Genomic DNA, 25485 nt, shown 5'->3' on the forward strand with positions numbered 1-25485 from the left:
GGTTATGTATTTCTTTTTTTATTTGAGAGAGAAAGAGAGAGCATGCACACACACACACATGGGGGGGGGGGGCAAAGGGAGAGAGAGAATCTTTAACAGGCCTCATGCTCAGCACAGAGCCCAATGTGGGACTCACTCCCACAACCCTGGGATCATGACCTGAGCTGAAATCAAGACTCAGAGCTCAACCAACTGAGCCACACAGGTGCCCCAGGTATTTCATTTTGAGTGATTTTTGGTAGTTTGTGGTTTTCGAAGAATTCATGTAAATTGTCAAATTTAGGTGTATAGAGTTTATACTATTCCTGTACCATCTCTGGGTTCTGTAGACTATGGTCTTTCTTACAGCAGAATCAAGAGGAAAGTGAAATATTTCTCCTGTCCCAGAGAGAATTAGAGACCCATGATTTTCAAAAGAAATGTGAGAAGGCATATTTCTGTGTGGAAGAGAATATTCCTAATGATAAAATAAGGCAAAAAAAAAAAACCAAACCCACAAAAAGTGACTGTTAGGGGGTTAAATGTGACTGTCAAAAGACAGCATTATGAAACAACCTATAGTAGAATTATAATTAGTATGTAAAAAAGATGCAGGACAAAAATGGAATAAACAGAAAAGTACTGATTTTAAATAAGGTTTGTTTTTAAAATGCAAATAAAATAAGTGATACTCCTACGACGTGAAATTATGTATTAAGATAAGAACTTTAAGGTATCAAAGTCTCAGGGTGCTTGGGTGGATCAGTCAGTTAAACATCTGGCTCTTGATTTCGACTCAGGTCACGATCTCAGGATCGTGGGATTGAGCCCAGCATCGAGTTCCTCATGGAGCGTGGAGCCTGCTTGGGATTCTCTGCACCCCCCCATCCCTCTCCCCCACTCGTGCTCTCTCTATCCTTAAAATAAAAATAAATTTTAAAAAAGAATGTCTTAGTAATAATATCCTAACTTCAAAAATTATTGTGCTAAGATTCTGCCCTTGATTGGAAACACTCATGTTTGTAAACAGTTATTTTGTTGTTAAACTGAAGAAAAACTAAATTTTATTCTTAAATGGTTTAAAAAAATCAATGCTGTAGTGTCCACCAAATGTAAAACGTCTGATATTTTTAGTCAGATCAAAGGAACTGATTTCAAAATGAAAGAATTTATAATTTACTTGTTCTTCAATTACAATGTAAAAGAATCATATGTATGTATATATTATGCTACCTGCTTATATAATAAATTATGTGAATGTAGTCTTGCTCAAAATATCTTATTGTACTGTACTTAACTTTATTCTAGTGATAAGATGATAAAATGCGTACATGATGACATTAAGTTTGATGAACAACATAAGCATTGTGACATGGAGATCGGCTACTACTGATCTTCTGAGGATAAGTCAGAAGGAGCATCACATGCTTCCCAACTACACTAAAACCACCGAAAGAAATTGCGGATAGGGGAGACTACTGTACTTTGTTGTTGTGGCATGAAAGTTGCTCAGTAATTTTGGTTAGATCAACAATCAATGTTTATAGTATAACTGAGTGGGCAGGTTGGGAGATGGGGAGGTAGAAGGATGTGGGATTGAGCTAAATTTGCATCTTCTGTATTAGGAAGTCAGAAGACAGTGCCTGAAAACTGAGAGGGTGGGAGAGGAGATGAAGATGTGACATAAATATAAGCATATTATTTGGAACTATAGAGGTAAATACCATAAGAATCAGGGGCAGGAGTTGAAAGTAGTTGCCTCTGGGAAAAGTATGGGTCTATGTGAGGGACTCATTTTTGTAACAGAGTTATTTGACTCTTTATGTGAAGGTAAAATATTAATTTAAAAATGACTTTTGGGGCGCCTGGGTGGCGCAGTCGGTTAAGCGTCCGACTTCAGCCAGGTCACGATCTCGCGGTCCGGGAGTTCGAGCCCCGCGTCAGGCTCTGGGCTGATGGCTCAGAGCCTGGAGCCTGTTTCCGATTCTGTGTCTCCCTCTCTCTCTGCCCCTCCCCCGTTCATGCTCTGTCTCTCTCTGTCCCAAAAATAAATAAACGTTGAAAAAAAAAATGACTTTTAAAACTGAGTATCAGGGGCACCTGGGTGGCTCAGTCGATTGAGCATTGGACTTCGACTCAGGTCATGATCTCATGGTTTGTGAATTCAAGCCCTGCATCAGGCTCTATGCTAACAGCTCAGAGCCTGGAGCCTGCTTTGGATTCTGTGTCTCCCTCTCTCTCTGCCCCTCCCCTGATCACATTCTCTCTCTCTCTCTCTCTCTCTCTCTCTCTCTCTCTCTCAAAAATAAATAAATATTTAAAAACTTTTTAAAAAATGAGTATGCAGTGAGTGATGTGAGTTCTTGTCATATAACTGCTTTGCTGGTCCCCAAAACAGTCTTGAATTGACTACATATGGAATCCCTCTTTAAAGCTGAACCATAAGATATACTGATTACTTTTTCTTTCCTGTGAAGGAGCCAGAGAATATTTTAGGCTTTGCATGCCATACAGTTTCTGTCATAATTACAATAGTCCCTCCTTATCCACGGGGGATATGTTCCAAGATCCCCAGTGGATGCCTCAAACTGCAGATAGTACTGAACCTATACCTATGTTTTTTTCTTATATACTTACATAGCTATGACAAAGTTTAACTTAAAAATTAGGTACAGTAAGAGATTTACAATAGCTAATAATAAAATAAATTATGTGAATGTGGTCTTGCTCAAAATATCTTATTGTACTGTATTCACCTTTATTCTAGTGATAAGATGATAAAATGCACACGTGATGACATTAAGTGTGGTGAACGACCTAAGCATTGTGACATGGCGATAGGCTGATACTGATTTCTGAGGATAAGTCAGAAGGAGGATCATCGGCTTCCCAACTACATTAAAATCACCAAAAAAGAAACTGCAGATGTGGGCGGGGGGACTACTCTACATTGCTGTTACAGCGTGGAAGGTGCAACAGACCACACGCAAATAAGTGAGTATGGCTGTTTTCTAATAAAATTATCTACAAATATAGGTGGTGAGTGAGTCAGACTTGCCTTGGGGGTTATATAGCCTGTAAATCCCTGAAGATAATGGCCCAAAAGCCTATGAAAAAATACTCAGTATATTAATCATCAGGAAATACAAACTAAAACCATAGTGAGATATCAGTACCTACTCAGTAGAACACTAGAATGACAAAAATTAAAAAGACTATCCAAACCAAGTAATGGCAAGGACGTGGAACAACTACATACCAAGTAGATGTTTATACGGAGAATGTTTATATACTACTGATGGGAACGTAAAGTTATGCAACCACTTTGGAAATGGTCTGGTAGTTTCTTAAAAAGTTAACCATGACTCAGCAATTCCATTTTTGGGTATTTTCCGAAGAAAATAAAAACACATGTCCACACAAAGAGTTGCTTTATTCTTAACAAGCAAAAAGTAGTAAAAAAAATAAAAATAAAAACAAAACAAAACAAAAAACAAACAAAAAAAGAAAACCCAAATGTCCACCAACTGGTAAATAGATAAAAACAAAACAAAACAAAACCACAACTGTGAAATTATCAATGCAATAGAACATACCTCTGCAAAAGGGAACTACTGATATACAAAACAATACGGATGAATCTCTAAAACTGGCTCCTTTTACTTACTCTATTAATATTTCTTAGTCTGGGGGCACCAGGGTAGCTCAGTCAGTTAAGCTTTGGACTCTTGATTTCAGCTCAGGTCAAGCCCCACATTGGGCTCTGTGCTGACAGTGAGGAGCCTGCTTGGGATTCTTTCTCCCTCTCTCTCTACCCCCAACCCTGCTTGCGCTCTTTCTTGCTCTCTCAAAATAAATAAACGTAAAAAAAAAAAATTCTTAGCCTGGGTGAGGAGACAATGGGCATTCCATTATATGTTGTTTTTATATTTTATACATATAAGATATTGTTTTGCATATCTCTAAGAAAAACAAAAAAAAAGTTAACAAAATATATAGTGCCTAACATATGGTAGATAGGCATACAATAAATGCTGATGAGAAAACTATCAGAATGAACTTCTTCAATTTTGTCTATATCAAAATGTTCTTCCTCTTTTCCTACTGGTTATAATTCCTCTATTCCCAACGTAACCCTATTAGCTGAGTTCATGATAAAAACTCATTCCCATTTAATTCTCTTCATGACCTTCATGATACTGGCTCAGTTATCCTCTTATTTTCAATTTCTTTCTTCACTTGCTTCTCTTTGGTCTACAAACAAATCATGCTCTAAAAAGAGGCCAGCAAGCATATTCCATAAAGGGCAGAGAATAAATATTTTAGGCTTTATTTATTGGATATTAGTTTTCAAATAACCATTTTAAAAATGCAAAAACCACGTTCAGTTAGAAGGCCAGATATGGAACACCAGGCAAAGTGTGTCAACCCCTGTTCTAAAACAGTAATGATCAAACTTCTGAATTCTGCTACCCACAGTTAGTGTCCTCTCAAATTCAAATAAATTTGCCATGTCCCCATCACATGCCTAAACACCATGTAAAGTGTTTCCAAATTTTTAAAATCTCAATCCCTGCAACAATGCTGTGAGGGAAATGTTTTAGTACATTCAGTTTATAAAATAGGATACGGAAGCTCAGAGAGGACAAGTGAACACCAGAATTGCATTTTAACCAATTTCTCATGTCCAACTCTAGTGCTATTTCCACTAGATCACACTACCTCTCCTTCTTTTCATTGACATTTACTTGGGAAACAGAAATCTCTAATTGCTACTTATTTCCTTATTCCATAATCTTTTAAAATCTGACTTCTGTCTGTAAAGCTCTATACAATTTTCCAAAAATTCCAATGACATTTAAATAAACACTCACACAAGTATTATTGCAGCAACTGATATTTAAATATAGGGAAAAAATGATGCAGGCACCTTAGAAAACAGTCTGGCAGTTCTTCAAAGTTAAACATACCTACCCTATGACTGAAATTCTACTCATAGGTATATGCCCAAAAGAAATGAAAACATGTTCACAAAAAACCTTGTAAGTGAATGTTTATGGTGGCTGCCATTATTCACAGTGGTCAAGAAGTGGAAATAAACCAAATGTTCATCAACTGAAGAATGGATAAACATGTGGCCTATCCATACAATGGAACATTATCCAGGCATCATAAGGAATGAAGTACCGATAATTACCACAATAAAGATGAACTTTGAAAACATCATGCTACATGAAAGAAGTCAGTTACAAAAGGCTACATAATATATTATTTCATTTATATGAACGGTCCTGAATAGGCAAATACATTAAAAACAGAAGTTAAATTAGTGGTTGCCAGGGACTGGTAAAGGGTGAAAAGGGGTATGACTGCTAATGGGCACAGTGCTCCTTTTTGGAATTAGATAGTGGTGATGGTTATAAAATCTTGTGGACATATTAAAAAACACTGAATTGTTTAAAAGGGTGAATCTTATGACATGGGAATTATATCTCAATTTTATTTTATTTTTTAAAAATGAGAACGCCAGGGGCAGAGAGAGAGAGAGAGAGAGAGAGAGCGCGAGAGAGAGGAGGAGAGAGAATCCCAAGCAGGCTCCATGCTGTGAGGACAGAGCCTGACCTGGGGCTCAATCCCACAAACTGAATCTTCACATTGTGACTAAGGTGAAATCAAGAGTTGGACACTTAACCAACTAAGCCACCAGGCACCCCAAATTATATCTCAATTTTAAAAAGAGGAAAAAACCCCACCTAGAATCCTACACTTCAAATTTTTTATTTTTAAGAGAGAGAGACAGAGCATGAGCAGGGTGGTGGCAGAGAAAAAGGGAGACAGAATCTGAAGCAGGCTCTAGGCTCCGAGCTGTCAGATGCGGGGCCTGAACCTACGAAACATGAGATTATGACCTGAGCCGAAGCTGGATGTTTAACTGACTGAGACACCCAGGTGTCCCTACTCCAACTGTTTGTAATTTTCCTTATTTTTTCCCAGTCATTGATAATACATGTATGTATGTGGATTTAATTTTAATTCTTGTTTGTCATCAATCCAAAATCCATTTTTCCATGAGGCTATACAATTATGTAATTTTGTCTTTTACAGAAACAAAATATTCTACTAATAGACTATAATTTTAATATTTTTGAATACATTGTTTTCATTTTTCAACATTAAAAGTGTATTTCTGGGGTGCGTAGATGGCTCAGTCCGTTAAGCATCCAACTTCGGCTCAGGTCATGATCTCGTGGTTCATGAGTTTGAGCCCTGCATCGGGCTCTGTGCTGACCGCTCAGCACCTGGAACCTGCTTTGGATTCTGTGTTTCCCTTTCTCTCTGTCCCTCCCCTGCTCAGGCTCTGTCTCTTTCTCTCTCAAAAATAAATAAACATTAAAAAAAATTTTTTTAAAGTGTATTTCCATGACTAGACGTAAGCATATAGCTTCCCTCTCTTTTTATGGTATTTCCTTAGGATAAGTTCCTAAGGGTAGAATTACTTAGGTAAATGATATATGGCAATTTTAGGGCTCTTGAAACACAATGCCAAATTGTCTTGCAGATCTAAGGTAAATCTGTACCATTATCAGAAAAGTAACCATACTCACTTCACTATGAAGTTACTAACATAAGGTGCCACTATTTTTTAATTCATTATATATAAAAATATGAGAAAGAAAATGTTACATTCTTTCATTCAGTTGGAATTTTTTTTTAATGTTTGTTTATTTTTGAGAGACAGAGTGCAACTGAGGGAGGGGCAGAGAGAGAGGGAGACAACAGAATTTGAAGCAGGCTCCAGGCTCCCAACTGTCAGCACAGAGCCTGATATGGGGCTTGAACTCATGAACCATGAGATCATGACCTGAGCCAAAGTCAGACACTTAGACTGAGCCACCCAGGCGCCCGAGAATTATTTCTGGACTCTATTCTGTTCCACTAACACATTTATGCGCTTGTTGTTGTTTTTTGTTTTTTTGGCTTTTTTTTTAGCAATCTCTACACCCAATGTGGGGCTCCAACTCAGGACCCAGAGATCGAGAGTCTCCTGCTCTTCTGACTGAGCCAGCTAGGCACTCCTGTGCTCATAGTTTTAGAAGAAGTTCTCACATTTGATAATGCTGTATGTCTTTTCTCTACCTGTTTAACCTTCTGTATTTTAGAATACATTTGAAAAGGTAAAATTCATTACATTTCTAAGTGATTTGAATACTCAGAACTTTCTAGGAAGCACTCCCAAAAAGTCTCGCTCAGAAAAGGACCCTTCCATGTTCTTTCCACCATCCTGTACACATATGTAGCATAACATCTATCACACAGCATTCTACTTATTATTCTTCTATTTCCTCCTATGTGACTTTGGAAAACTATATGAAAGAATCATCTCTTATCTCTGTATCCTTAGTGGCACATAATACTGTATAAAAAGGTTGTAGGCACGAATGAACACATCAAAGATGCCACTTACATGAGTCGAACAAGCAATTATTGCTTGGCATTATGTTAGGAGCTGTGGGAAAAACACAGAAAGTAGAAAACAATGTCCTGCCTCCCAGGGAATCTAGAAACTAAAAAGAAAGGGAATTAAAGGGAAATGACTAGTACATAATTTTAGAGATTGTGTAGGATTGTAACCAAACAATGATTATATAATTAATGTCATAAATTTCATAAAGAGTACAGAGAAGAATGAATGCAGTAGGAGCTGTGAAGGACTCTTGGCACTTCAGATGGGTAGTAAAGCACTAAGAGGATTTGGATAAGATACATTATAAAGACAGTGCCATTTGCAGCAACGTGGATGAACTGGAAGGTATTATGCTGAGTGAAATAAGTCAGTCAGAGAAGGACAGGTATCATGTTTTCACTCATATGTAGATCTTGACAAACTTAACAGAAGTCCATGGGGGGTGGGAAGGGGAAAAAAATAGTTACAAACAGAGAGGGAGGGAGGCAAACCACAAGAGACTCTTAAATACAGAGAACAAACTAAGGGTGGATGGGGGGGTGGGGAAGAGGAGAAAATGGGTGATGGGCATTAAGGAGGGCACTTGTTGGGATGAGCCCTGGGTGTTATATGTAAGCCAATTTGACAATAAATTATATTTAAAAAAAAAAAAAAAAAGACTGGGTAAAAACACGAACAAAGGCATGAAGTGGGAATTCCCATGATAAATGGGAGTCATGTACCTATCCATTCTACAAACAGACTCAACTACTTGTACTGAAAAAATTTTATTCTATGCAGCAAAGAATTAAAATATTTTTACCTGGAGTTCTCCAAGTTTCTTAGATGTTGGTGAAACAATGGTAAAAAATCCATTGATGTGATGGGTTGGAGAAAGCTGAGCTAGTCCACTGATCTGAACTCTACCAATTGGAAGATGATCAAGTTTGGTGATTACTTCCAGCACCAGCACAGCCATATCTAATCAGAAACAATTATAACATACACAGATATTTTTCATTTACTTTCTTTTTTTTTTTTTTTTTTGGAGGTGGGTATGTATGAGAAAACTTTTTTACTTAAATTATTTTATTTTCAAATAAAACATGCACCTACTATCAGGGTTGGCATTAGGATGACCCTGGGTATGTCACTTTTAAACTCTGAAACCCAAATTCATCAGAAAATGAGAATACCCACTGCATGCATAGCAGTAAATCCCAGGAGCTTCCTCTCATTCCTCCTACTGTATTTTCATTTACCTTAAACAAAAAGTTTTTAATGATTTAAAATGTAAATATTTTCTTATGTATTAAAAAAAATATCTTTCTGTCCTTAACATGTATTTGTAATTGTCCTAACTTCCCGTTGGAATAAGGTAAAATAGATACAAAGAAAGGAATAAAACAAACCATCCTACCTACTACACAGGATTGTTTTAAACATCAAAGAAGATGTTGGACTTGAAAATATTTTATAAACTGTAAAATGCTAACATTTTCACTTGTTCCTATAAATTATCCTTACTTGAGGAATTAATATACTCTGTTTTACTGCCTTGCTCCTTTCAACCTGGACCTATTCATGTTTTACACTAACTTGTGGCAATATATTCATCAGTTTACCTTATACATTTTCTTCTTTCTTTTTTTTTTTAATTTTTTTTAACATTTATTTATTATTGAGAGACAGAGAGAGACAGAGTATGAGCAGGGGAGGGGCAGAGAGAAAGGAGACACGGAATCCGAAGCAGGCTCCAGGCTCTGAGCTGTCAGCACAGAGCCCAATGCAGGGCACGAACTCACAAATTGCGAGATCATGACCTGAGCCGAAGTCGGACTCTTAACCAACTGAGCCACCCAGGCGCCCCTCTTCTTTCTTTCTTTTTCTTCCTTCCTTCCTTCCTTCCTTCCTTCCTTCCTTCCTTCCTTCCTTCCTTCCTTCCTTCTTCCTTCCTCTTTCTTTCTTTCTTTCTTTCTTTCTTTCTTTCTTTCTTTCTTTCTTTCTTTCTTTCTTTCTTTCCAACTGGCAGGTTGGAGTTTATTTTCCACTTGGTGCAAGGCACATGGTTACAGGGTGTCAGGAAGGCTTGTATAATAGAGAGAGTGGAGTTCTCTCAACTTCCTCTTTGGTGTTTTGCTGTTTAGATATAAAAGAACTCAACTGCTTCTGTTTGCTGTAGCCTGCCTAGTCTACGTAGAGAAGAGGAGGTGAGAGGAAGGGCTCTGATGAACCTAGCACCTCCTGAAGCCTAGTGGTGGCCACTCATGATTGGGGCCCAGTGTGGGCTTTGTCAGGCTGGCCACCAGGCTGCTTCCTCATGGCTTCCAGAACCATGCACTTTTCTTTCTTTTAAACGAAATATGCATATAAAAGAGTACATAAAAGAATAAAGAAACAAATACCTACCACATAGCTTAAGAAATAGTTACACTTTTCCAAGTTTTCAGTTAGAGCATATACTCATGTGAACTAATGTTTGATCTCTTATGTCTTCATTTTCTAATAAACACATCATACTCATGTCCATAGCTGGGCCATCACTTACAAGGTTCACCTCATCCAACTACTATTCAAATCCTACCTTCAACAAAGTTTCTTTCTTAACTAGATTTATAAAATTTTATTATTGGCTCATTTGGTGGTTAAGCCCTTCAATTTAATAAGGGGAAAATCAAGGCACAGGAAGATTAAATGCTTGCTTAAATTCAAACAGCTAGTTAGTACACAACAGAAGTAGGATTCTGGTTTCCTGAGAACTTATGATAGTGAGTTCTTAAGTTATGATTCTCAAGTTCCCATGATAATATTATGGAATATTCATATAGTACTTACTATATGCACCAAGTAATCAGACATTTAATTACTTATGTTTGCCACTGGTCACTACTATTTCATATGTATCAGTTTTGTTTTTTTCAACTGATCCTTTTGACCAGAGATTACGTCTAAAGTTTCTGTATTCCCTACAGTGCCAAAAACTTTACATTTTTACAAGACTCACACCTACAATGTGCCAGGTACTGGACCAATCAGTTCACAAAAATTTTTTCATTTAACCTTTTCAATAATTCCTGCCAGTAAGTGCTATTATCCTCATTTAACTAATAGGACACTGAGGCTCCAAGATCTTAAGGAACATCTCAGCATTGTACAGCCATCCAATCCTGAAGCCAGAGTTCCAATTCAAGACTGACTTCAAAGCCCATGTTCTTCTCATTCAACCAGGCTCTTCATGAAAAAACAAAGTGAAAGGGCAGCTATCTGATCCCACTTTTAACAGATGAGGGAAAGGGGGGTCAGAAATGGGAAGGGACTTTCCCCAAATCCCACAGCTGATAACACCAATCTAAAGTTCAAATGTCAGGTCTAATGCATTCTTTATCATACTGCAGGATGCTCAAATAAATGTGTGATTTGCTATCATATTAATAGATATTTTCTCTCTTACTGAAAACATTTTTTTAATGTTTATTTATTTATTTTGAGAGAGAGATCTGGTGAGCAAGCAGGGGAGGGGCAGGGTGGGGGGGGGGGGGAGAGAGAGAGACAGAGAGAGAGAGGGAATCCCAACAGGCTCCGTGCTGTTAGTGCAGAGCCCTACACAAGGCTCGATCTCACAAATGGTGAGATCATGACCTTAGCCAAAATCTACAGTCAGACGCTTAACCGACTGAGCCAGCCAGGCACCTCTCTTACTAAAGAATTTTTAACCACTCTTCATTTGTTAAATTAGGCTTATAGTACCCAGATTATTTATGAGTATCCTATAACAGTACTTAACATTTCCTATCTAGTATTGTAACTAAACTACTCTGTGAATTTAGTTAGAATTAGATACCATTCTGATTAAATTGATTCATTTTTGTAATTCCCTACAGTGCCTAGCACAATGTCTAGCACATGCTAAGAGTTCAATATATATCTTTCGAATGACCAAGTGTTTTGTTCTTTATATTGTGATATTTTCAAAAAAATTTTAATAGAATATAAGCTTCTTTGGGACAAGTTAACCTTTAATTAACCCCTGATTCTCCAGTATTCTTAGCCCAACAATGTTTACATGATACCTGATTTTTTTTTTTTACTTGAAATGGATTGATTTGATAAATAACCCACCATCCAAAATGTGTTTATGGGAAAGCCTGACCTGAATACAGAAATAACATAGTAGATTTAGAATGCTTTCTTTGAACAGAAATGAAGAAATCTTGTCTCCTGGTTTCTTGTAATGGGACCCCTTCTTGGGGTGGGTTAGTCAGTTAAGCATCTGACTCTTGATTTCAGCTCAGGTCATGATCTCACAGTTCATGGGATTGGGCCTTATGTTATACTCTGTGCTGTTAGCACAGAGTCTGCTTGGGATTCTCTCTCCCTCTCTCTCTTTGCCCCTCCCCTGCTCATGGGTGCGCGCTCTCTCTCTCTCTCAAAAATAAATATTAAAAAGGGATCCTTCCCTTCCATGAAAACCTATATTACTAATTCATTAAACCACTCACTTACCATGTATTATCTTGTACTTTTAGTAAAGTTTATACATAGACATATCTATCTATCTATCTATCTATCTATCTATCTATCCCTTTCTTCCTTTAACATGAGTCCCAGAGCAGAGACTACAGTTACTACTAAAGAAGCATGGGGTAGTGAAAAGTGCATGAGTTTTGGTATCAGACCGAAATTGGTTCAAATCCTAGTTTTGCCATTTATCAACTATGTAACCTTAGAGAGTATTCATTTTATCTTTACACCTCAGTTTCATTGCCTATAAAACACAGAAAATATTTTTCTTGTAGGGTTATTAAGGATTAGAAACAATATGTATCAACTGCTGGCACATAGTATACTCTCAATCAATGGTGGCTATTATAAAACTTCTTTCACTTAATAATTAACAATGCCATAGATACTATGTACACGATAATGCCCTTTGCTAACAACATAACACAAGTTTATTAGGCCTGAAGCTAAAATGATAAGACAAAAACATACCAGTTAGATAAGAGGTAAACTGCTTTGGACCACAGCGAACAGCATAACGTGTAGTTGTTCTGACAGCTTTTGGTTCAGTCTGCAATGCGTCCCTGGGACAAAAAAGGGTTCCATCTGATGTTTCTCCCCACCATCTCACTCGGACAAGTACACAAGTGGGAGGCTTTGCAATCTTCCATATGACTTTATTAACAGTAAGTCTCAGAAAGCAGCGTAGCTGGCCTTCAACCAGAGGTGGAAGGCTTGTAGATGGAGAAATGTCACTCAAACCTGTGGAGGAATCCAAAAACACTAAGTCAAAATTCAGACTAAATATAGAAACATATAATCTGCTTTTTGAATGAGAACACACACAAATATTAGTCTCTACCAGGAGAACATTTATCCTATAAAGAGCAAACCAAACCACAGAATAACTTACCGAGTCACTTAAGCCACTTTTTTTTTTTTAAGTTTATTTTATTTTTAGAGAGAGAGAGAGAGAGAGAGAGAGAGAGAAAATGAGAGGGAGCATACACATGAGGGGGGCAGAGAGAATCCCAAACAGGCTCCACAACATCAGCATGGAGCCTGAGATAGGGCTCCAACTCACAAACCATGAAATCATGACCTGAGCCAAAATCAAGAGTTGGACTTGACATTCAATTGACTGAGCCACCCAGGCACCCCCACCTAAGCCACTTTGATAACTAATTCATATTCAGGGTCTGATTCAAGTTATTGTAAGTAAAGAACATAATACCAGCTTAAAACATGTGAAAACAAACTCCTCTTTAATTGAAAGCTATCATTTCATGCAAATTAAAACCACAATGAGATATCACCTTTCACCTGTCAGAATGGCTAGAATCAAAACGACAAAAAATAACAAGTGTTGGCTAGGATGTGGAGGAAAAAGAACCCTCATGCACCACTGGGAGGAATGTAAATTAGTGTAGCCACTATGGAAAATAATACAGAGGTTCCTTGAAAAATTAAAAATAGGGGCTCCTGGTTGGCTCAGTTGGTTAAGAACCTGAGTCTTGATTTCGGCTCAGGTCATGATTTCATAATCTCTGAGCTGTCAGCAGAGCCTACTTGGGATTCTCTCTCTGCCCCTCCCCAGTTTATGCATGAGTGCTCTCTCTCAAAAGAAATTAAGAAACAATTAAAAATTTAGAAAAAATTAAAAACAGAAATACCATATGACCCAGTAACTCCACTACTGGGTATTTACCCCCAAATTCAAACACTAACGAGAAAAGATATATCCACCCCTATGTTTATTGCAGCATTTACACTAGCCAAGGTGTGGAAGCAACCCAAGTGTCCACTGATAGATGAATGGATAAAGAAGAGGTGATACATGTACACAATGGGTTATTACTCAGCCATAAAAAAGGACACAGGGGCGCTTGGGTAGCTCAGTCAGTTAAGTGGCCACCAGATCATGATCAGGTCATGATCAGGTCATGATCACGCAGTTCGTGAGTTTGAGCCCCATGTCAGGCTCTGTGCTGACAGCTCAGAGCCTGGAGTCTGCTTCAGATTCTGTGTCTCCCGCTCTCTTTCTGTCCCTCCCTCGCTTGCACTGTCTCTCTCAAAATAAATAAATATTAAGAAAAAAAAAGAATGAAATCTTGCCTTTGAGACCACTCAGATGGTCCTACAGAGTATTATGCTTAAGTAAAATAAGACAAAGAAAGACAAATTCACTTACATGTGGAATCTTAAAAAATAGCAGAAACAGATCCCGAAATACAAAGGAAAAACAGGCAGTCACCAGTGGGGAGAGGGGTAGGGGGATGGGAGACACACACTTCCAAGTATGGAATGAATAAATCATAGGGATAAAAGGTACAGCATAAGGAATATAGTCAATGGTATTGTAATAGCGTTGTATGGGGATAGATAGCAGTTATGCTTGTGGTAAGCACAGTATAATATATAGACTTGTGGAATCACTGCTGTATACCTGAAACTAGCATAACATTGTGTGTCAACTATACCTCAATAAAAAAAAGATACCATTTTAAAAATACAAATATAATGATACAGTAGATAGGTTTTTAAAATCTCAGAAGTAGTTGAAATTTTTCTCCCAAGTACTGTTGTTTATTGTTGCAAAGTTCAGGTTTTAAGATCTGTTAGCTCTACCTCTCTTACTTTAAAACCATCACTAAACATGAAACAGCAATAACTCCTCCCTTCACTCAATGCTCAAATGATTAAGCGTTTCAATAAAGACCACCTTAAATTTTGTATTTTCTTTCCGGCCAACATATCATTCAGTCACTGAAGACAGACACTATCATCTTCAGATTCTGCCATTATTTTTTACTCCAGCACTGAGCTCATAATATTCATTGGCTTTTATAATATTTATTGGCTTCTGATTTCAGACAGATAATAAATGTAAACAAGGCATTTAATTATGACTTTCTATAAAACTTTCCTTTAATGACCCTGATGGTCTTCCATTCATAGTTATCTCCTAACCATGATTTAGAAGAAATTTAAGAAACTATTCCTTTATATCTATACAATAGAATATTATTCAGCCATAAAAAAGAATGAAATCTTGCCATCTGCAACAACATGGATGGAGTTAGAGAGTATAATGCTAAGGAAAATAAGTCAGAGAAAGGCAAATACCATATGATTTCACTCATGTGGAGTTTAAGAAACAAAACAAATGAACAAAGGAGGAAAAAAAAAGAGAAACAAACCAAGAAACAGACTCTTAACTGTAGAGAACAAATCGATGGTTACCAGAGGAGAGGTGGGGGAGCGGTGGGTGGGTGAAATAGGTAATGGGTATTAAAGAGCACACTTATGATGAACACTGAGTAATGCATAGAATTGTTGAATCGTTATACTGTATATCTGAAACTAATATAACGCTGTATGTTAACTATACTGGAATTAAATTTAAAACTTAAAAAAAAAAAGAAACCATTCCTATATTACACACACCTTCCTATTCCTCTTTTCCCTCAGAGAGTGGTCATGCCTAACAAGAAAATATACTGGAGTATATCAGATCAAGAAATCTATATAAAAGTTTTTGGATTTCTAAAGCGAACACCTTCTCTGCTCTCTATAGCTGAAAAAGACCCACCATAATCTTTACGTATAACTAGTCTCAATATAAAAATAATACACAGGTGTGTATATGAGCATTACTGCATATATAGATGGTATAGCAAGAAGGGCATTCTTATGTTATTTCAATTTTTATTTTCCTCCTATCAACCAAATATGCTTGACTGTTTGACATAGGGAGCACTAGCATTGAATACATCTGTGCTTCTTTTTCATATCCTCCCATCATTCTTTGCAGGAAAAGTCACTGCCTCAAAACTTCCTTAGTTATCTTTAAAAAGCTTGGATGAGATACGTTCTCAGACAGTAGGTTGAGTCCTCAATCTAAAGACCTTCTCTTGCTACACACTCTTTCATCCTCTCAGATCCTTCAAAGATCCTCATGCCTTTACCTGCACTCTACCTCACCTTGTCACTCCCCACTTTCTTTTTCTCTCCTCTACAACTATCTTTCCCAACTCCTGCCTGTAGCCCTTCATACTTCATGACTGTCTTATGTTTGGCTCATTCAACTAACATTTACAGTAATGCATACAACATGATCTTTGCCAATTAGAATTACTGACATACCACCTCTCCAACTTATGTTTCTTTCAGTACGTGTGGAACTCCAAAGCTATGCCCTCCCCCCCCCCCCCCCCACACACACACACATTTAACCTTGCTATCAAAAGTACTCCTAGGTCACAGGGATGTAAAAGTACAGCACAGTGAACTATAGTTAATAGCGTACTGTATATTTGAAAGTTGCTAAAAGAGTACATCTTAAAAGTTTTCATGACATGAAAAAAACTTTTAGTAAGTATGTACGGTGATGGATGCTAACTAGACGTACTGTTTGATCACTTCGCAATATACGGGAATATCTAAACAATTGTACAACTTGAAGCTAAGATAATGTTACATTCAATTACACCTCCCTTTAAAAAGTTTTTTAAAATCCTGGAATTTTTTTTTTCCTTTCTTTAGAAGCGTCCTGCCTGCACCCTTTTAGCCCTCACCTCGCCCCATTTATTAGCCCGCTTTGACCTCCTACTTCAGTACCTATTTCCTTCCCTTTCGCTGGAGGGGTAACTGCCCTCTCTAACCTTCAGATTCCTTGGTTATTTCCCCCTTCCTACTTCTCTCCCACCCTTTTTACAGGCGGGTGGGGGAGTCTCCCTGGAATTCTCTACACCTTGCTCCCAACTCCACCTTATTATTCTTTCCTCAACCTTTGGTCTCTCAGGTTACCTCTCTTTTTGCGGCCACGGGCTCCGACAGGCCCCTGGCCTTTTCTTTGTTTCATGACGAGCCAGAGCTTTTCTTCACCAACTGAACTCCGGCTCCAGCACCCAAGCCGTAACCTCCCGCCATCCCTTCCCGAGGCGCCTGCGTTCCCCGGCAACCGGAGCCGCTGGGCAGCCTGGGAAGCAGGAAGAAAAAGCTCTTCCTCTTAACCGTCTGAAAGGAGCGGTGAAAAGGAAAGGCGCCAAAGCCTTCTTCCCGCAAATAGACTACAACACCCAGGATGCTTTGCTACACTACCTCTACGAGGTTGACCGCTGTCGCCTTCAGCTGCGCAAGCGCAAAGGGATATGCCTTTTGAGGACTTCATTGCCCAGGATGCATTTGCCTTTAGGAGCGCTTGTCTTTCCGGCGAGGGTCGATGAGTTCTCTGTTGGTCTGAGAGATCTGTAGACTCCGTTACCCAGCTTTCTTTGTGAACGGCTGTTGCGTACTTCCGGTGGAATCGCCGAGGAGAGGGGGTGGAGTTTACGGAGCCGGTGGGCGGTGGGCGGTGCTGCCGGTAGCTGGGTGCTGTCCAAAGGCACTGGGCGTCGCTAGGGGAGCGAGCTGTGACCGGTTGGGCCGCGCTTAGCGTGGGACGAAGCTCCAGCTACTGTTTGACTACCTGAGGCCTCCACTTCATGTCGGCCCTAGAGAAGAGCATGCACCTCGGCCGCCTGCCCTCCCGCCCACCTCTACCCGGCAGCGGGGGCAGCCAGAGCGGAGCCAAGATGCGAATGGGGTACGTGACCCATACCCCGTCTCCCTAGAGGCCAGGCGCCGGCCATTGGCGAATGGTGTCTCTGGGCGTTTAGAGTGGCACGGCAGGGGAGGCTAAGGATGAGAGAATGTTGGCGGCGGCCTGGAGACGTTTAGATGGTGTTGAACGTAGATTTGGGAACTAGGGGAGGCGCCAAGTCAATGGAAATTGGAGGACAAATAGTATTGAAGGAAGGAGGGAATGAGGCAAAGATTGAGGAAGCAGAGAGGGTAATTTAAGAGATGTAGGAGGCACCTCCAGAAGAAGGGATGGATGAGGTTTGAGGAAAGGTGGTAGAGGTGAGGAAAGTCGGGGAATAGCTGCCAGGGAAGGTTGAGGAAAATGGGGAATGACTGAGAGAAAAGTTGAGGGAATTTAGGAGAACAACTAGGGAAAGATTTGGAAGTAGTAAGAAGACGGAAAGAACTAGATACTAGAAAAGCTGAGGGAAGTGGGAACACCTGAGGCAGGATTGGAGCAGGAAAGAGAACTAGGGAGCAGAAGGTTCTAGAGAGTGTCCTTGGAGGTGTAAGAGGAAGATTCAGGGAATGAGGGGTTGATTAGATTAGATCTTTTAAGGGAGAATTGAGAAAGCCTGAGAACGGGACTAAGGAAAGATGGGGAATATAGGCAATTAGACTGTTAAGAGCAATGGGAATGTTCTGAGAAATGAGGGTAGGGAGTAAGGGTAGGAGTGATGAGCTGAGAGAATGACCATGGGCTCTAGAGATGGAGAAATGACTGGGAACGGGGTTTAGTGAATGGAAGTGCTGTAGATATAGTCTGGGAAGCTTAAAGAGGAAATTTGCGCAGTTGATTTTTGCCAGGCAAATAAGTCTGATGGAAGCTATGTACTGGTTTGATAAGACTCAGAATTAGTGAAGCATTGAAAGTAGCTGCTTATAATATTTTGGGGAAATCCATTTACTGGGAAGGCAGGAGCTGTGTTGAAGAGATAGTTTGGGGGAATTTTAGGTTGTTGAATGGCTTGTGTCGGTTTAGGGGGTATGTTGAATGGCTTGTGTCGGTTTAGGGGGTACCTTAGGTGTAAGAGAGGATGAGTTGAACATGGGAGAGGTAATTACTGGAAAGTAGAGACAATTGAGTAGGCAGTTGGTTTTCAGGGTTATTTGTGGTATCAAATAGTATTCTGCAGACTAGTGACTACAGAGAAAAGGGGTAGAAAGAATGAATAGGTATGAGGTAGCCAAGAGGGTGTGTTTGGGATTCTAGAAATGGGTTGATAGATATACTGTACTTGGAATAAAAACTAGGGAAGAGGAATCTTAGGTTCTAAAGAAGTAATATGTACAAAATGATCAAAAAGGAGATGAGGACAGTAGATGCATAACTGTGAAAGTAGGTCCTTGGAATAAAGAGAAAGGAGAATCCTATAAATTAAAACAGTGGGATAGAGAGGTGGTGAGAATTGGGGGTGGTGGTTGAAAAAAACAGGGAAGGAAACTAAGAATTGGAGACCTGATTATGATGCACAGTAGAAAAGTGAGAAAACCTCGACAGAAGATAGGTATTTGATGCATAATAGACAGAGGTGGTAGAAGGCCTCGTAGAAGGTAAGATGGATATTGTTTTGGCGTTAAAAGAGAGAAAAGTAAGACTGTAACATGAATAAGGAGGATGTGGAAACTGATCCATGACAGATTATTTGGGAAAATTAACCTGGAGTATAAAATCAATGTAACATTTATCATTGGTATATATGTCTTAGTGCCTTTTTTAATCTAAAATTTGGTCCTTTAGTACACAAGCCCTCTTCTGTAAAAATATATAAAAATATTAGGTTTTTAATAACTATACTTGCTGTAGATAAATTTAGAGGTCAGCCTCTCACTTTGTTAAAACAAGTTCTCTGAAGGTGAAAAACTGAAGAAAAACAGTAAAAGAAAATAAAGGGAAAACTTGGTGATTAGAAGATTGTATTATAATAGTAACTTACCCTCTTTATTTTTTAAGTGTGTTTATCTTGAGAGAAAGAGCACAAGCAGGGGAGGGGCAGAGAGGGGAAGAGAAGATCCCCAGCAGGCTCTGCACTGTCAGCCTGGAGCCCAGTGTGGGGCTCCAACTCATGGACTGTGAGGTCATGACATGAGCCGAGATGTTTAACCGACTGAACACCCAGGCACTCCAACTTACCCTCTTTAAATAGATGCTTTGGTCTTCTTTGTTAACTGCTTGTTCTGGGAAATAAACTTATTTAGGAAGATGCTTTATAATATTATGAAGAGAAGAGCATGTGTTGGTGAATTTTATGTGCTCCTCAGGTGGCTTGTTTTCCTATATTTTTCTTTTCTATTTCCTTATTGAAACATAGGCAGGCCTCAGCCGAGTCTAAAGTTAGTGGTAATATACTCTCTCCCTGTGCTAAAAAGAGAGCTTTGAAATGGTTTCACTGTATAGTTGAGGAAACGATTCAGAGAATTCTTTATTCTGTAGGTAAACGTAGAGGCAGGAGATAATATTTTTTGTGAATAAGAAAACAAACTCGGGGTGCCTGGGTGGCTCAGTTGGTTAAGTGTCTGACTTCAGCTCAGGTCCTGATCTTAGGGTTCATGAGTTTGAGCCCTGCATTGGGCTCTGTGCTGACAGCTCAGAGCTTGGAGCCTGTTTTGAATTCTGTGTCTCCCTCTCTCTCTGCCCCTGCCCCTCTTTCTTCTCCTCCCCAACTCACACTTTGTCTCTTTTACTCTCAAAAAAAAAAAAAAAAATTAGAAAAAGAAAACAAATTCAATTCTTCTTCATACTAAGGCAGTAGAAGCCTAGTGGTAGGGCCAGTAAAGACTGAGACTTGAGTCTCTGAGACCCATTATGTTTTTTTGGATTCATAGTTGTTATCCTGGCAATACTTAATTTGAGTTGTGTTTCTTATTTCATTGCAAATAGTCTAGGATTCAGTCTTTCTTTTTTCTCAGGTTTGATTTATGAAGTCTCACTTCTACCAATTTTAAAGCATTCCTCTTTATTTCTTCTTCTATTCATTCATTTGCATTTTTCTTATCTACCCATCTTTTTCCATTCTCTCATCTATCTCTTAATTTTAGGTTGGACCTGTTCATTTGACAGTCTCTTATATGACTTTTTCAACAGTTTTTCATAATCTCTTGCCTTTAATTTCACTAAACCTTGTTTAGAGGTATTCATATATTCAGGGTGGTTTTGAGTTTGTGGTTTTTCTTGAGTTCCCATAATGTAGTTTTTCAAATTAGACTTAGTAATTCCAGAGTATCACTAGGTAATGTAAAAACAGCAAGTCCTTTTTTTTCAAGTAGGTACCTTGTGAAAGTCATTGTAGTACTAGCTTTATGTATATTACTTTATTTTTTTTTTGTATGTTATTTTATGTAATCTGTTCACAACCTTGCAAGGTATATATTTCTCTGCGTTTATAAGTCAGGAAACTCAGACTTGAGATTAACAGTCACCCAACTAGTATGTGGCAGAACCAGGGTTTAATCTAGGTTTAGTCTCTAGAATCTATTCCCTTTTCAGAACACCAACAGTTTTTCTTGGGTAAGCCCTGAAATCCTGATTTCATTGTTCCTTGATAGAAGCCAGTAGATGACGCCAAAAAACAGTGGTTTTGACTTTTTTATTAAAGATTTTGGAGCTACTCTGATTTGGGATCCCTACTTGCAACTGGTAGTTTAGTCTGTTAGAGTTGCCCATAACAAAAAATACCATAGACTGGGTGGCTTATAAACAACAGAAATGTATGATAGTTCTGGAGGCTGGGAAGTCCAAGATCAAGGTGCCGGCAGATTCTGTATCCAGTGGGGACTGTTTATTGGTTTATAGATGGCATTTTTCTTGCTGTGTCTTCACATGGCAGAAGGGGGAAGGAAGCTCTGTGGCATCTCTTTTATGAGGGCACTAATCCCATTCATGAAGGCTGTACTCTCATGACCTCATCACCTCTCAAGGCCCCATATCCAAATACCATCACATTGGATGTTAGGATTTAACATGAATTTGGGTTTGGAGGGGGGAGCGGGACACAAATGTTTAGTCTGCCGCATCTGGTGTGCTTGAGAGGAGTATGTTTTGAAAATCACTGCTTTAGTACATTCTGTTACCATTAGAGAGACTATAGATTATTAAAACCATTCATTTTTCAACATAGTTTTGGTTTACCAATAGTACTATATTTCTGTAATTATCTCTTAACAGTTGTACAGTACTTTAACTGGAAGGTATATATTAGTGCCTATTTGTATTATTTTATGAGGTAAATTAGGGCAAGGGGTAATATTTTCTCTTAATGAGAAAATTCGAATGTTCTTTGACTTGCCTAAAAAAACAGAATCATCAAATGGCAGAAACAAGATTCAAACCTAGACTTTGGGTTTTCAGTCCATTGTTGTTCTTGTTTTACTTTTAGTTCTTGTTATACCTTGGTGTAGAAATTGTTGTTTTTAAAGTGATAAGGAGATCTGAGTTTGAAGCTCAGCTTAAGTATTTACTTTGGTCAAGTCATTTAACCTCTTCCAGTCTTTTTCTGTTTTTTTTTCTTTTAATCTCTGCTTACTTTAGAGTGCTATGAGAATGAGATAATACATGAAAAGCACTTATGCTTCCTGACATAAGCTCTTACAGAATGATACCTAGTAAATTATTTTATATTGAAAACCATGAGAAAGGCTTCTTCTTTATGAAAACTGTGAGAAAGGCTTCTTTATGAAGTAGAAGCTCTTTTTTGAATTTTTTGTAGTATCACTTTTTCCCCTAAGCTTTCTATTAATCTGTATCTGATTAGATAGTCCTTCGTTCAACTTCTTAAATTTATAATGAACATCAGGCCTCCTGGGAAAGCTTTAAGGAGCCATTCGAACAAATGGGGAAATAAAGGACAAAGCTTGCTCAAGCTCACGTATTGAGTTGCAAATTCTAGTATTTCTGTTTTTGTTAATTTTTTTAAAAAAATTAAAATTCATATGCCATACAATTCACCCTTTTACAAGTTTACCTACCATTCATTAGTTTTTAGTATATTCAGGGCTGTACAGTCATTGTCACTAATTCCAGAACATTTTCAGTATCCCATAAAGAAACTACTTATCTGCTACCAGTTACTTCTGCCTCCCCCAACCCCTGGGAACCACTGTTGATTTTCTGTCTTCATGGATTTGCCTATTTTGGCATATAAATGAAATCATACAGTAAGGAGCCTTTAAAAAAAAATTTATTTTGAGAGAGAGAGCATGCACACGAGTGGGGGAAGGGTAAAGAGAGAGGGAGAGAGAGAATCCCAAGCAGGTGCTAAGCTTTCAACACAGAGCCCCATGCAGGGCTGGATCTCACAAACTGTGAGATCATTATCTGAGGTGAAATCACGGGTCAGATGCTGAAATGACTGAGCCACCCAGGCACCCCAGTAAGTGCCTTTTGAGACTGGCTTTTTTTACTTTGTATAACGTTTTCAAGATTCATCCATGTTGTAGCATGTATCAATACACCATTTCTTTTTATTGTTGAATGATATTCTACTGTGTAGATATAGCAAATTTTGTCAGTTGCTGAACACTTTGAGTTTCCTTTTTTTTGTTTTGCTATTATGAATAATGCTGCTATGAACATTCACATACAAATCTTTGTATGGAAATGTGTTTGGATTTCCCTTTGGTAAACACCTAAGAATGGAATCGCTGTGTTACATGGTAAGTTATGTTTAACTTTTTAAGAAACTGCCAAATTGTTTTCCAAAGTGGCTCTTTGAAGCTTTCTATGTATTCAGGATATTTCTAAGTGTTAAAAATATTTTCAAGTTGCTTTTTTACTTTGCTTATAATGTATTTTGCTATATAAAAAGGTTTTTTTTTAATTTTAATGCACTCAAATCTATCTAGCATGTGCTACTTCTAGATTTTGAATCACAGAAAGACATTTCCTTCACTCAGGTTATAAAGGAATTCTTTTTTTTTTTTTTTTTTCTAAAAAATGGTTCCATTTTTTACATCCATTTTAAGTTAATCTTGATGTGCAAAGTGAGGAACAAACAGATCCAGTTTTATCTTTATCCACGGGTTTTCCAGTTGTAACACCATTTATTAAAATGTTCTTTTTCTATTATATGAATTTCACCTCAATAAAAATTAGTCATTTTCCCCATGGATTAAAATGATGTCTTTGTCAAATACCAAATTTTCACATAGATATGGATCTGTTTATTTTCTTTTTTATCCCATCGTCTTCCTATTTTTTTTAACGTTTTTTTAAAGTTTTATTAATTTTGAGAGAAACAGAAAGTGTGCCATCAAGGGAGGGGTGGGGGGGAGGGGAAGAGAGAGAGAGAGATTGAGAGAGAGAGAGATTGATTGACTCCCAAGCAGGGATTCGAACCCACGAACCCTGAGATCATGACCTGAGCCAAACAAAGTCAAGAGTCCGGACACTTAAACAACTGAGCCACCCAGGCATCCTGGCCTGCTTTTTTATTTATGTGCCACTACTACCTGTTTAACTACAGAGTTACTATTAGTATGTTTTAGTAGATGGTAGAGGTAGCTTCTCCCTCATTCTTTTTTAAGATTTTCCTGGCTCCTTTTACTTGCTTATTCTTACAGACAAACTTTTTTTTTAAAGTATGGTTGACACACAATGTTATATTAGTTTCAGGTGTACCACATAGTGATTCCTCAAGTCTATATTTTACCCTGTGCTCACCATGAGTATTGCTACCATCCATCACCATACAATGCTATTATAATACCATTGACTATAATTTCCTATGCTATACCTTTTATTCCCTGTGACTTATTCATTCCATATCTGGAAGCCTGTATCTCCCACTCCACTCACCCATTTTGCCCATCCCCCCATTTGCCGCCCTTCTGGCAACCATCAGTTCTTTGTATTTGTGGGTCTGTTTCTGCTTCTTGTTTGTTTATTCATTTGTTTTGTTTTTTAGATTCCACATATTAGTGAAATTATGTGGTATTTGTCTTTGTCTTACTTCTTTCACTTAGCACAATACCCTGTAGGTCCATCCATGTTGTTGCAAAATGGCAAGATCTCATTCTTTTTTATGGCTGAATAATATACAAATAAGCTTTCTAATCAACTAAACTAGTGCCAGAAAAAAAAAACCCGTATAGTATTTTTATTAAGATTACATTAAATATGTAAGTTAACGCAAAGTAAACATTTTTATGATGTTGAGTCTTTGAGGAAATATGATGTCTTTCAGTGTGTATGAATCCCTTTTGAAGGAAAAATATTTCAGATCCCAAGTATTGGCCTAAGTTCATCTAATGTAGTATCACTTAATTATGTACAAAATAAACTAGGGATAAATTCCTTATGTGTAAGTAAATTCCATTTTATTATAGAATTATAAAACTCAGTAGGTTTGTTTTTAAAATACAGTCCTACAACACTTCCCAAATTCAAGTTAGCAATATTACATTAATGTGAAATAATCTTATTAGCTGTTAACAGTTTATTGTGCTTTAAACCAAAAGGATATTTATTATTAATAGGAAGTTCTAGCATTGATTCAGTCATTCAATGATATCAGTAAGGACCCTGTGCATCCTTAATTTTGCCATCTTAGTAATGTTGGATTTTCCTTCTCTTGTCACCTTTTGGTTGCAAGATGGTTGCTGCAACTCTACTTTCATCTTACCTTTATTCCATCTTTCCAAATAAAAGGAAGGAACTGGAGCAAAGGCCTTTTCCTAGCTTAGCTAAGCATGTCTTTTGTTTTGTTTTGTTTTCTGGAAAGGGAAATTCCCCAGCCAATTTTTCCCTTAAGTCTCATGGTCCAGAACTGGTTTACATGTCCATTTTAAGACCAATCACTGGCAGTTGGGAATGGGATTACTTTGACTGGTTTAGACCAATTCTGATTCATTCCCCTGGTCTGGAGGAAGGATAACAAAATCTCCCCACTAGTTACTAAACAATTTGGAATTCTGCTAGGGAATAGAGAGTGGTGGGAAGT

General features: G+C 38.1%; 2 protein-coding genes across 11 annotated transcripts in view; one reads left to right on the plus strand and one right to left on the minus strand.

The window, feature by feature from the left end:
- C2CD3 (C2 domain containing 3 centriole elongation regulator) overlaps positions 1 to 17243 on the minus strand; it is a 143633-nt gene extending 126390 nt beyond the window's left edge. For 7 of the 9 annotated variants that reach the window (XM_053203667.1, XM_053203669.1, XM_053203663.1 and 4 more), the window contains exons 1-3: positions 17027 to 17243; positions 12416 to 12685; positions 8247 to 8404 (exon numbers count right to left, since the gene is read on the minus strand). In XM_053203667.1, the coding sequence (XP_053059642.1) occupies positions 8247 to 8404; positions 12416 to 12685; positions 17027 to 17096 (498 nt within the window). In that variant the 5' untranslated portion in view covers positions 17097 to 17243. Of the gene's footprint in view, positions 1 to 8246; positions 8405 to 12415; positions 12686 to 16732; positions 17003 to 17026 lie in introns of those variants that run through there. The other 2 variants (XM_015075586.3, XM_053203668.1) reach the window with 2 other exon arrangements.
- Positions 17244 to 17369: 126 nt separating this feature from the next.
- Positions 17370 to 25485, plus strand: part of PPME1 (protein phosphatase methylesterase 1) — an 87803-nt gene continuing 79687 nt past the window's right edge. Inside the window, exon 1 of one of the 2 annotated variants that reach the window (XM_015075583.3) lies at positions 17370 to 17510. In XM_015075583.3, coding sequence (XP_014931069.1) covers positions 17410 to 17510 — 101 coding nt within the window. In that variant the 5' untranslated portion in view covers positions 17370 to 17409. The remainder of the gene's footprint in view (positions 17511 to 25485) is intronic. The other variant, XM_015075584.3, reaches the window with a different exon arrangement.

This window comes from Acinonyx jubatus, chromosome D1 (genome assembly GCF_027475565.1).
Source record: "Acinonyx jubatus isolate Ajub_Pintada_27869175 chromosome D1, VMU_Ajub_asm_v1.0, whole genome shotgun sequence".
Lineage (NCBI taxonomy): Eukaryota > Metazoa > Chordata > Mammalia > Carnivora > Felidae > Acinonyx > Acinonyx jubatus.